We start from the raw sequence: 13810 nt of genomic DNA, 5'->3' as shown, positions 1-13810 counted from the left end.
AAAACAGATCTGTATTCCTAATCCTCTCAAAGATCAGGTTACCGTGCAGAGACACTAATATTCAGTCAGTGATGCATTTTTCTTTGCTAAAAGATTCAAGAAATCTTAAATTTATCTCTTCTGAAGTTATCAAATTCTTCAAATATTACATTGTTGTGCAATCCCTTATCTTAGTTCAGATATGTTTACATTTGTGGATGTTACATCTGTAGCTACAATCAAATGCTAAAGAGAAAAAGCATAAAATACAGCAGCAGTTTTCATTTACTTACTATAGTTTGTTAATAAGTAAAACTGCTTATTTATTAGAAGCTTGTTAAATGTCTTCATTTAAGTGTGTTATTCAGGCACGATAAATTATTCAGGTAGCTGAAAAAATTTGATTCTTACTACTTCTCAATATTTATGCGTTGCATGCTGAAGAGTGCAACTGGGCTATATTTATTATGTTTGACTTGGGTATTTTCTGCTATCCTCTAGGGTGCTGTCCAGCATGACAAATGCAATCTTGGCTCGAGTTTATAAGCATAACGATCTGGACCTAATGACGAAAGAAGCCACAATCCCAATAATCAATGGGTTGTCTGATTTATACCATCCTCTCCAGATTTTAGCTGATTACCTAACTCTTCAGGTAACAATATAATCCCCATTTAATAACAACTTTTTTTGCAAAGTCTTGGTAAGTATTTGGGGAAGTAACATTCAAAATCATTTATTCCTGTGTTTTTCTAAGTGGTAATTATGTGGCACTTAGTTAAAAAGATCTTCATCCAACAATATAATTAAGGATCTGTTTAATTTAAAACAATTACATAGTCCTATCGGCTGTACTGGGACTGAAGTTAAGCATAAAATTAAATACTTCATTGGAATTAGGATGCAATTCAAAAAATGTGCAGGGGGCTTTACATATTAAGATAAAAGTGAGATGTTGGCTCAACCAAGCCAGTGGAAGTTTTTCCACTGACTTTAAAAAAACTCAGTAGTTCACTTTTGATTCCTCCCTCACCTGTGATCAGTTTAAAAATAATCACTGTCCATATATTAGGAAATGGACTGAACAAATCCATTTTGAAAAACCAGTTAATGCTAACAGTTCAAAGTCCTAGTCTTTAGGCTCTTAAAACTATTTAAACTTTGCTCACATAAAAGAATAGTTTAAAAAGATCATATTTTATAGTTTAATCTAATGAAATAGTCAATTTGACAGCAGGATAACGTTTTACACATAGAATCCCAGATGTTTATCTGTGAACAGAAGGACTGTGCTGTTTTACAATCAGTTGAGGCTTATAAAAAAAATCATTATATTGCAGTGCTGTTTGACAACTATGATAAACTCCTCTGACCTTGTTTACTTTTTGAATGAATAAAAATCACACTGCTTGAAAAAAGAGAGGGCAGAATAATTTCCTGATTCATTCAGCTGTGTTTCTCAGGTGTCGAAGACTTTGTTATGGGACGTTCAGTATGTGGAAAAGATCTAGTGAGAGTAATACTAAATTATTCACGCCTTAATATTTAAATACTGAAAGACTTCTATGTTTAGTGAAAATTACTTTTTCCTTACTTTGATTAGTACTTTTCATAAACTTTGCAATACTTAAAGTGAAGAGACCAGCAAAAATTGGTGAACTTTAGACTAAAATGCTTTACATAACCTTAGTATAAGGTACGTTTGTGAGATCACGTTGAGCCAGCCTCAGTGAACTGTTCAAGTTATGTAAAACAGTAAGCTGTAATGAGAATGTCATCAATCACTAAATGTCATAATTTCATTTAAACACTCTGTGTAACTGTAAACCAGGTGAATCTTACGGTTGTGTTTTGTGGGGGGTTGTCTTGCAAACACCTTAGTTATTAGCATCTTATCACATGTGAATAACAGGCTTCAGGAATACTCTGTGACTCACAGTCTACATGACTATTGATACCTCTATGCCAAAACCTGGTTTTATCTGGGCCACTAACTATGGCACCAGAGTTCAGAGTGCTGTTGTCCTGCACTCCATCTCCATTCAATGAAGAGAGACCACTGAGCATCTCAATCACCCTCTAGAGATGCATTTCTTTCTCCACTGATCTTAGGGGGAAACCTATGGAAATAAGCAGAAAGAGTACATGCCCTATTGATCATCCTCTGCTCCTCCTCTGTTGTATCCTTCTGTAGGGCAGCCATAGTAGAAGCTCTAGGTGAACATGAGCCCACAGGATGGATTTTTCCTTGGTTTGAATACCTAGGGCAGCAGCAACAGCAGGCAGGTGTCCTTTTTGCATCAAGCACTGGGAAGGATATCTTGGAAAGAGTGTCCCAGCATGTTTTACATGATGAGGAAACAGGACCGTAACAGTTGATGCTCAAACAAAAGAAACACTGGACATGGAGAGGTATGACAAACTGAGCACTTACAGAGATCTCAATGAATGTGTCAGCTTTTGGACAGACATAGAAGCTTTTTAAAATTTACAGCGCTTTCCCAGTCTGCGTGATTGATAAGCAGAGCACTGTTTCCTCCAGCTGTGCCCATTGCTCCCCAAGCCTTTCCAGCATGTTCTCTAGCCCAGACCTTGCCAGGAGGTCTTTAGAGGGCAGCTGGGTGGCCACCCCACTTTGCCAAGGGCATGCTGCACCACTGGTTTCTGACCCACTTTCTATTCTTGCTTTCTTACCCAGGAGAAAGAGGCAGGCAAAGGGGAGCTCTCAGCGGTGCACTGTGGGTGTTGGCACTGCCTGCTCTTTCCCTTTCTGACCTGACTCTCTGCTGCTTTTTTTCATCTCTGCACTGTACACTGAGGTGGAGAAGACTGGTCTTACAGCCAGTAGCATGTAATAAAATGGCGTTTTAGTCATATAATGAACTTCACCAGGTCACAGAAGTAGGATTAACACTTGAAGAAGTGTGAGCCACAGGGTCTAGTTGTTACTTACCACAATGAAACTTCTCATGGGATTTTCAGCAGGGTAAAAAGATATTATTTGAGTACTGCCTGCCAGAAGATTAATACAGAGATGTTGAATAGTACCACTGATTTTTTAAATGAGTTGAAAGTTAATATATAACATTTGGACTGCTTTCTTGCAATGTAAAGGCAATTTACTTGATTTATATATACATGCAAACTACAATAGTGGCACAGACGGCTAGTCTTATATGTAAATGTAGCTACAGATTTTGTGCAGCTTATTTCTCTTTAAAAATGTCTCTTCCTTATATCTGTAAATTTTTTTCTGCCTGGCACTGCTCCTCCCTTGCTGTCAGTACATACCCCAAATGTACTTTTTTTTTCTGCCTCTTTTTTCTCCTGCTGCATTTGTCAGTGGAGCACTACACACACTCTGGCCCTGTTCATGCTTAGTACATTTTTATTCTTCCATTTTCTAAATCCTGTTAATTTTATCATGTGCCTTCTTGAATCCTCTTCAAGTGCTTTCTCTTCAGTCTGAAACTGCCTGATTTCCTGGTTTGTTTTGTCAGAATGTCTTCTTGCTTAAGGCTTCTGATTTCCTTTTCACAGGTGCATTTTAGTGTGGTTATTTTAGTATAGTCTGTTGCATTCCCCAAACAGTGTGGCTGGTTTATTTTCAGGGCTGTCAGTTCTTGTTCTGTATTCAGGGTGTTCTTGTCAGGTCACAAAGTGTGCTCCTGTCAAGAATACTGGGGTGAGATTCTTCAGGTTCCTCTTGCCCAGTGCCTTCTTCCTGGGAAATCTGGGGCCCCTCATATGTCTGATGTCAAAGCTAGGTCTGTCCTTCAATACTGTAGTCAGGATTAATGCCCTCTATTATTCCAAGACAGATGTTTTTCTTAGCATGCATGCTACCCTCTTTCTTAAAAGTTGGGTTGAGCTGAGTTTGCTCTTGGGATATAACCCACTAGAAATGGTTGTAACATTATGCAACCAGACTTTGAGTGTTTGGGGCTTCAGCCTTTAAAGACTATTAAGTTTGTATTCTGGTACTATGCACATGCAGAGCCACTTCTCTGTATGTGCTGAAGACATGTAACAGCCCCTTGCTGAGTCCACCCGGTGCCTCTCAGTCTCCTGGGTGGAAGCTGTGGCTCACAACTTCTGCTCTGCGAAGCTTGGCTGCAGGGCAGCATCACACAATTTGTATTCCAGGGACAAAGTGAGGTATTGACATTGATTCAACTGATATTAATGTCACTGGCCAAATCAGCTAACTTGTAGCTGACTGCAGGATGGCCAGACTGGTAATTAGAGTGGATCCATATGCCACTAGCCTTTTATGTCACTGGTCTGAAGGGAAATTTCTTTTTCAGAAATAAATTGTTGGCTTAAGAAATATACTAGTGATTCCTTTTCAAACAGTGTAACAAATTAATGTTGCCCAGCTCGAAGAGGGCTGCCGTATATTCTCAACTTCTCAATGAGCCCAAAGAGCTCAAATTATTATAGTCTTTAAATTCATCATCATCATTATTCTAAGAATTAGATCCCACCTAAGATCTGGACTGATCCTCTAGAATATACTGTTTTAATAACCATGACAAAAACCAATGTGGGAGTAAGAAAGATAACTGGCCCAGCATCTGCCTTCAGCTCAGTTTGAGAGCCAAGAGATCCAAGTTTGCCCAGTTTCTTATCTACTGGATTGCTCTGTCTCCCAAATGGCTAAAAGCTTTGACTAGGGCCCTGCTTTCCATTTTAAATTTTGACAAGTTATTGATTCATTATTCAAAAGCTTGTTTTAATTGAGGGCTGTTATGACTGTTGTGGTCAAACATTTCAGAAGTAATCTATAATGGTGTCAGAGTTTCAGCCTAGCTGGAAGCAAGTCTAGGCAGAGGCAGACACGAATGTCAGTAATTAGTTAAACCAGTCTTCTCTAAACATAAAACAGTGCTAAATCACTGAGCATGCCTATTTTTCCCTGGGTTTGATACGCTGATACACTGCAACTATGGATAAGAACAGAATGAGACATTGTAAAAGCAGTACCAGGCTGAGAAAGTTGACCGTAAAATTGACATTAATTGTTTAGGTGGGATTTTTCATGAGAATAGAAAAGCCAAAGTTTTGTGGTACTACAGCAGCAATCACTAGTTTGCCAAAGAGACGTTCTTAAGGGAGAAGGGCTCTAAGATTTCCAAATATGTTATTTTTTGTATGGCTTGACTAGGAGCATAAGTATTTTGAAGTCAGGTTCCAAATGTAAAGAGAAACTGCAGAACACCTAAGCAGGTAAAAAGCCTATATCAGTACAAGAGAGTCTGGAAAAATTGGAGAGGGATGTAAGGGGAAAAATATCTTCAGAGGCTCAGGGGATCAGCATGTATTGTAAAGGTTCTGGTTTAACCTAGAGTGTTACCATCATGGCAAAACACTTCTAGCAAGATTTTCATTGTGCAGTTGTATAAATATATACTATAAAACAGGGGGGGGGGGGGGGGGGGAGTATGTCTCATCTACTAGTAGCTTTTGTATTGCCTCAAAGCTTTATGCTTCTGACCAATACAATCATCTCGTCTTTCTTGGCAGCTGAGCATGTAGGCATGTAAGCAGTACAGTCACACTCATAGCGGGCTGGAGAGGTTTGAGTTACAGCAGCTGTGTACCAGTGGCAGCATAAAGCTTAGCACAGGATATAAAATAGACACACACAGCTTGATTCTGCCTTGTCTGCAACTTCTTCCATTAGCAAAACATCTTCATTAAGATTAACTCAGCTATGTCCACTCTATACAGCAGTCACTGCAGATGTGGCTTTGCAATTTGCAGTGCGTATTGAGGGTTATTATACAGACATCTCCAATACTTTGTATTTTATCTGTAACAGCTAGTAGCTTGGGAAAACAGAGAAGTATTTAGTATGCACTGTGCTCCTTTCAATGCAGAGTAGCAGCTGGTAATAAGGTGGAAGTTATTTAACATAGCAGTATATTTGTGACTCACTAGTCAGTGCTTTGAGCATTACAGGCTGCAATGTCTATTTTTAAACAATGAGATCAAAAGAACTCAGGGCTGTCTCGTTTTCTTCTGGCTGTGGGTTCATGTCTCAGCTATCATTAAGCCCTAGCTGGAAACAACCCCTTAAATAAATGCTTTAGTTTGGCCTTCTCCTAGGAGCACCATTGCTAGGAGATGTGGGAGGACTTTGAAAGATCCTTAGAGACCTGCAGAACTGTTAGACTGAAATAACTTCCACGTCCACAAAGTCCCGATTTGCTCTCCTGTAAATGCCCTTGCATCAAACCTCTGCAGGTGAGCTTGCTGCTAACAAACTTCAGCTGAAAAAGTTACAGTTTTATGATAACATAATTCTAGCCCTTAAACTGTAGGCAGCTTAGGACTCTATTAGGTTTAGATTTCAACAGCATTTTAATGTCATTCAATATTTCAAGTGCTACTATTTTTGACTCACAGTTGTGGTCACTGGCAGAAACACCAATAACTTTGTTCTGGAACAACTTCACAACTATTTGTTTGGGAGAAGTTGCTGCCGGGAGAGGAGGGGGTAGTCTCAGCCCTTTTCCTGTTCAGTCTTTTGGCACCTTTGCTGCGACTGCTTGCAAGGTTGCCAGTTACTACAGCTCTACAGTGTGGATGCTTATCCTCTCTGACAAGCATTGAATCATGTCACACAAAGTGTTGAAGCACTGTCTGGCTTCCAGCTACTACAATGCAATTGTAGCATGGCCTAGTTTTGAACTAAGAATAAAAGGCTCTCTATTGTGTCTTTAGTCCTTTGAGTCATGAGGTGGAGTTGGCATATAGAAGTATTTGGTTATGTCTTTACAAACTTTCTGGTATCAACTTATCTATAAGCATGCATACTTAAAACAAGGCTTGCTAAAAGGCCTCAAATTGTCCTGCTCTGGGAATATGAAATTCCTGTTACTCTTGTTCCTCTTTAGGCCTTATCTGTTGGTGGCTGAGGGCCGGAGCAGCCACACACATACAGGCTGTAAGTGCTATCAGGCAAAGCTACAGTTAACACTGTAATGCTGTTTCAAGTTCGGGTACTCCGCACTTTTTAAAAATCACTGCACTCTTTGGCTGTACAACAGAGAGCAAACCCTGCAGGCCATGAGCAGCACAGCTGATTTCAAAGTATTGCTCTTTGCTGTCCAGTACAGCAGTGACAGTTAACATGCACTCTAAGGGCATGACCACTGCCATGACTGCAGGGAACATCGTGCAGAGACAACCAAGCCAGAACAAACCTGAATAGGGATATTTTCACAATCTGGGGGAAAGCTGGAAGAAGTGCTATCCTAGACATTAGGACTGACTCTAAATTAAGAATTTCTACCATTCACTGATATTTGTGAGCACCACTCATAGTGTGTGGCTTTGGTGCTAAAGTTACTGTGTGTCTGGTGCTGTGTCTCTCAGCCTGGGCCCTACCATATGGCATATGTGTCAATGTGTCCTTCACTAGAGAAAGCTGCAGCACTTGGGCCTTTGAGACACAGGAGACTTCCCCTCCCTGAGCATCTTGTAGCTGCAGTAAAGTCAGTTAAAGGTATGGATCCATGCAGCTGGCATTTGAAGGTAACCAGCCTTCTTTGCACCAGACCTGTCTGATCAACCCCTCCTACCTAGGGCATCAGCTTGTTTAGCTTGCCTGGTACATAATCCCAGGGCTGTCTGATTCATCTGGCAGGAGCACTATGGTGGGCTGAATGGACTCACTGTCACCTGGATCGGGGATGGAAACAACGTCCTCCACTCCATCATGATAAGTGCTGCAAAGCTGGGAATGCACCTGCGTATTGCGAGTCCCAAGGTAAGAAAGCCATGTGGATGGAGTAAGAAAGGCAAACATTGCCCATTCTTCTCTCAGCCACTTGGATAACTCCCAAGGGCCTCACTTAGTGGGGAAGGCACATATCTTGAGGGCCAGCTTTCAGAACCAGAGTTCAGAATCCTGATTTAGTATTCCAATGCAAAGCAGGAGTAATTCACACAATCACAGAATCAGAATCACAGAATCAGCTAGGTTGGAAAGGACCTTGATGGTCATCTAGTCCAACTGTCAACCTAGCACTGACAGTTCCCAACTACACCATGTCCTTAAGCACTAAATCGACGCGACTCTTAGACACCTCCAGGGATGGGGACTCCACCACCTCCCTGGGAAGCCCATTCCAACACCTAACAACCCCTTCTGTAAAGAAATGCTTCCTGACATCTAGTCTAAACCTTCCCTGGCGCAACTTGAGGCCATTACTTCTTGTCCTGTTCCTTATTACTTGGTTAAAAAGACTCATCCCCAGCTCTCTGCAACCTCCCTTCAGGTAGCTGTAGAGGGCGATGAGGTCTCCCCTCAGCCTCCTCTTCTCCAGACTAAACACCCCCAGTTCCCTCAGCTGCTCCTCGTGCGACCTGTGCTCCAGACCCTGCACCAGCTCCGTTGCCCTTCTCTGGACACGCTCGAGTCATTCAATGTCCTTTTTGTAGTGAGGGGCCCAAAACTGAACACAGGAATCGAGGTGCGGCCTCACCAGTGCCGAGTACAGGGGTAAGATCCCTTCCCTGTCCCTGCTGGCCACGCTATTGCTGACACAAGCCAGGATGCCATTGGCCTTCTTGGCCACCTGGGCACACTGCTGGCTCCTGTTCAGCCGGCTGTCAATCAACACCCCCAGGTCCCTCTCTGACTGGCAATTCTATTGAGTCCAATTTCAGAAGGGCTGAGGGGAATTAATGACTGCAGTATAAATCACAGAGAATGATAATTCCATTTGAGAAAGTGTTACAAAGTCATCCAGTGCCCTCTGTCTTTGAAAGTTGTTTCAGATTGATGGAAGTGTTGCATCTTGGTTGGCTCAGATTGGTGATGTGGCTCTTTAGAATGCTGCATTGTAATACAATATAAAATATACAACAAATAATCAACTTAGAACAACAAAAAAAGAAGTATAAGCATTTCATTCTGTAACTGTTGAAATAATTTTTCTTACCTTATCAAAACACTCTACCAGCTTATCTCCAAAATAAACTTTCAACAAAATCAGCATAATTTCCTCAAATTCTACAGTTCTGAAAGACATTCTTCCCATAGCAAATGGATCAATCAGTATTTTTCTAACCAGTGATCAGTAAAGATCTTACATACATTCCATGATATGTTACCTATCATCTCTTTGGCAGGGGTTTGAACCAGACCTCAGAATAACTGAAATAACTGAGCAGTACTCCAAAGAGGTAGGAGCCTAAGAAATAGCCTAGTAAAGTAGTTTGAATAGAGTGTATTTTCATTATAAATGAAAAGAAACGAAGTTCCATGTCTTCCTGATCTTCTTTATTTTATTCACATTAGTATGGCACCAAGTTACTTCTCACAACAGATCCTTTTGAAGCTGCCGACAGTGCCAATGTCTTAGTTACAGATACGTGGATAAGTATGGGACAAGAAGAGGAAAAGAAAGAAAGACTAAAGGCATTTCAAGGTTATCAGATTACAATGCAGGTAAAAATTGAGTTTTAGTTTTTTGTTGATGCTTTTACAGTTTGCATTGATAAAAATCAACATCAGCAAAGCATGGGTTTGATTTTTTTTGAGTGGGGCCATGGAACAACCCCATGCAAACCTTCCTCCAACTTGAAAAACTCATGAAGATAACAAAGTTTGAATTATCTTATACAGTTCACATGAATTGGCTTCTTTCAGAGCTTCCCAATATCTAACTCCAGAACATGTACAGGAGAGCTACCCCTTTACTTCTTTATGACCTAAAAACTATTTCTAACTTTGAATTTCCTCTTTGCTACCAGAAATGATCCCTTATATTGAATTTAGAATGAGCAGCTCACAGATTAACTCTTAAATGCCTGGATAGCATTTGGGGCAATTTTGTGTATATCTGTCAATGAATAAAACATTAAATACATGTCTTTAAAATCACCTAGTTGAAATGCTTATCAGCACAACATCAGTTAGAGAAAACAAAGGATAAACTATTAATTGTCAAAGATAAAAAGGACATTTTCTTTGCTGATAGAATTACTGGTTTGATTGACTCTATTTTAACATAAGTTCACAAAATACTATTGATCGGTATGTCTCTGAACTGGCCTAAAGTGCTTTAATTCACTGTTCAGTGGCATCAGATCAATATATTATGAGTGACAATATCAAAAGAAAAAAAATATATAGCCTTTTAAATTATGGTTTAGCATGTTTTTATTGCAATTATCAATAGTATTGCACTTTACTGATCCATTAGGTCACTGAAATTTTTAATCCTCTACAAAAGCCAGAGAAACAGGAGCAAATATTTGACTTTCGTGAAGTCAGCACTGAACTCCTACTGACTTAAATGGGGATATTCCCATCTTCTTCACAGATGAAGAACTCTTTTGAAGTCAGTGGAATTCTCCTGAGTTCATCATCCAAGTAACAAGAGTGGGAGCTAAAATAAAATTTGTTAGCCTTAAAAGATTTTATTAATGTCCTCACATATTTCTTTATTTTTATATGCTTTTTTATCTATAGATGGCAAAGTCTGCTGCTTCGAACTGGACTTTTTTACATTGTTTACCTAGAAAACCTGAAGAAGTTGATGATGAAGTATTTTATTCTCCACGGTCATTGGTTTTCCAGGAGGCTGAAAACAGAAAATGGACAATTATGGTAAAAAAAAGAAGATAATAGTAGTTAGAGGTTAGGGTCAGCTTCTGTTCTTCCTTCCACTACAGACTTGGATTCAGTCTGGTTCCTCAATAAATAGTAAATGTTAATACATATGTTTCAAATGCACCCCACAGCACATCACAGTTTTGACTATAGGCAACATATATATGTAGCATAAATACTGCTGGACACATATGTGACCTATTTTGATGATAATCTGCTGTTGCTTGACCCAGTTTTTATCACTAAGTGAAATCTACAGTATAAGCTGTAATTTTTTGGTATCTAAATCACTGGGTTTACTCTAATGATTAACTCAGCCGCTCAGTTTTAAAACATGGTAAATGCTGAGGTCCCAGGGACTGGTCTTAGAAACTGTAATTTCCTAAACACTTAAAGCTAGAGGTTCTGAAACATTCTCTCAAGAAAAACTGCCACTGACACCAGTAGGAACTTTCCCTGAGGAAGTACTGTAAGAGCAGAGCTTTGAAGGACCCTGAAAGGTTATGGTGTGGGTAATACTGTGTGATCCATGGGAACCATGAGAGGATACTTGGCATTTAACATAAACCACAACTCCCCTCTCAGCATTCCTAGAATTTCAGAAAACTACTGCCAGATCTCAGTAATCTTTTACTTATTGGAGGCTTTAGAACCATCATGTTGACAAAAGCTAGTGAAAACTTTCAGAGGTGAAAAAAATCCCAGAAATTACATTGTCATATCTCTCAAGCAAACTCTGGATGTGCTCCAAGTGAATAAGTGGTTGAGTATTGTATTTGCCATAACTCCAGATTTTTGGACATGGTCAAAGTTATTAATAAATTTGTGTTACATTCGTAGTTTTCACCTAAGAATTAAAAAAAAGTACTCATATTTTTTAGTTTAACTTTGCACTGTTTTTAATTGTCCTAAATATTTTTTCAAAGAAAATAAACCCTTTACTTTGGGATCCAGCTGCACATCTTTTTTCAGGGTTAAGAAAAATGTCCTATTTGTATTTTTTCAAGCTATAAAAATAATAACTGGATAGATCTTGTTTGTACATTATTTTCTACCACTTTCAGCTCAGACAGCAAACTGAAAAGTAAATTATTTTCTCAGCTGTAGTTCCAAACACGTCTGAGTGCAGCTACAACATGGGTAGCAGCGAGGGGCTGCACAGCTGTGTACTCAGTACTCGTGCTTGGGACTACCTATCGCACTGAGAAGGGTTGAAGGGAAAGGAAGGACAGGCAATGAGACCTGGAGAACCCTTGTAAATCCAGTTATGGGCCAAAAGAACAACTTGCAGTCAAACGCTGCTGTGAAATTGCAACAGTCTGAACCAGGTAATTAATACCTTGTCAAAACCAAGCAAGCATGGGGTTTGTTATGTACACAGGTGTGGGGAAGACAGCAGAGCTGGTGCAACGCCACATTTTATTTAGCTGACATTCCCATTGGTCTTGTTTCACAGCCATCCCTAAGGTTTGTTGGAGTACTAGGGGAGGTCAGGAGGGGTAGATGACACACTATTAACCTCAGTGAGGATTTTCTATGTTTTTCTACAGAAAGTATAGCTAAACTGGGATAAATTTCAAAGTCCTCATTCTAGTATGGCTCTCACTGATGCTAATGGAAGCTCTGCTGAAATCCACAAGCAAACACATGTGCTGTTTGGCTGCCTACAGAATCTCCTAGCAGTAGCTGAGGATACAATATATAATATGCCAGAAAGGCCTCAGCATTTGATCTAAATGCTTTGTCTGAATTTCTCCTAGGCTGTCCATTATATATTTTGTCCACACTAAGAAAATCTATCAGCTGCAACAGAGAACATCCTAACTGATTTTAAGCTCTTTCCTGATTCATCATCAGAAATTCTAGCAAATAAATCTAAGTGTGCAGTTTTTGTCAGGACAATAAGTTTCAGCACAAGACTTTAGAGCTGGGAAGTATTTTCCCCTTATTTATTTTTATGGAGTATCTGTTTCCAGTGTGATTGGATTTTTTCTTTTCTTCCTCCTCTAGGCTGTCATGGTTTCCCTGCTGACAGATTACTCACCACAGCTACAAAAGCCTACATTTTGATGCTTGGATTCCTGCCAAGAGAAAAATATTCCTCATCGGCAGAATATTCTGGTCCATGAGGACATAGATCTTCTTCAGAAAGGATCAAGGCAATGAATGATTCTTTAATAAAACCATATAGTTAGCTGTATAATATTGCATTACTTTCATGAAAATATTCAAGACAATAAACACCATTGCAAAAGCTGCTTTTCTTCTTGATGCTCCAAGCTGGCTATCCTCTCTAGTGATCAGCATCATGGAAAATGTTCCAAGGTTGCACTTTAATGATTTAACTACCAGCACCATAAGCATAACATAGTCTATGCATAGCTGTGCTGGAACTCGTATAGTGTAATATGACAGACATAGCCTTCTCCCTAAGCCTGTCCCATTTAGTTGCTGACCTCAGGAGGTGTACGCAGAGAAGAAGTGCTTTGGTTTGCCTTGGTTGCCTGCACTTCCTGGGCACCCTGGCTCCTGTTTCTGTCCTCCAGACAACCTCCAAATCCCACTCCTGTTTGACACCAAAAATATAGAGACCTTGTGAGCATCATCTTCCTCCATGACATTCCTGTGGGCTGGCATAGGGGGATATTGCTGCAGAATTGGAATAGAACAGCTTCCACAGAGTTGGATGCCGCAGAGAGACGGCTGGAAGGAACCGGTTCATTCTTTGTCCATCTCCCCTAGACCTTCACTCCCTAACAGAATTTTGGCTAAAGAAGCAAGTTTTTAATTTTTATTTTTTTTTTCTAAGCAAACATGAAGGTCACCATATGATGGAACTGTATACCGGTCCTTTGTGGAAAGAATTTGCTGCATTTTGTCTGGCACTGTAACATGGTGTACATTTCAGCTAATCCTTCCCAGTAGTAAACAAATTCATGACAATGGTATTTTTATGATGTCTGGATGTGTGTGTTTAATATTTCAGGTAAAGCTTTGAGTACTATTAAAAAACACCTTCTTTGTTGTTTCTGATTAGTTTCAAGAATCTGTTGATTTTTATTTTTTTCCTGCTGTAATACTGTAACAATGTCTGTGATTTTTTAAAAGTTCTGAAAATGGGTTTCCATTTTGTGACCAGATGCAAAACATTATTTAATTCCTTTAAAAACTGGAATTCACTGTTGGGCCACACAGATCACC

At 39.8% G+C, this 13810-nt stretch overlaps 1 protein-coding gene across 1 annotated transcript in view; it reads left to right on the top strand.

Moving 5' to 3' along the window:
* OTC (ornithine transcarbamylase) overlaps nt 1-12679 on the top strand; it is a 37864-nt gene extending 25185 nt beyond the window's left edge. The window contains exons 5-10 of the mRNA XM_074929547.1: nt 481-634; nt 7634-7756; nt 9124-9177; nt 9293-9442; nt 10469-10606; nt 12620-12679. Coding sequence (XP_074785648.1) covers nt 481-634; nt 7634-7756; nt 9124-9177; nt 9293-9442; nt 10469-10606; nt 12620-12679 — 679 coding nt within the window. The remainder of the gene's footprint in view (nt 1-480; nt 635-7633; nt 7757-9123; nt 9178-9292; nt 9443-10468; nt 10607-12619) is intronic.
* The last annotated feature ends 1131 nt before the right edge of the window (nt 12680-13810 follow it).

This window comes from Athene noctua, chromosome 1, assembly GCF_965140245.1.
Source record: "Athene noctua chromosome 1, bAthNoc1.hap1.1, whole genome shotgun sequence".
Taxonomy (NCBI): Eukaryota; Metazoa; Chordata; class Aves; order Strigiformes; family Strigidae; genus Athene; species Athene noctua.
This window is presented reverse-complemented; position numbering and strand designations above follow the sequence as displayed.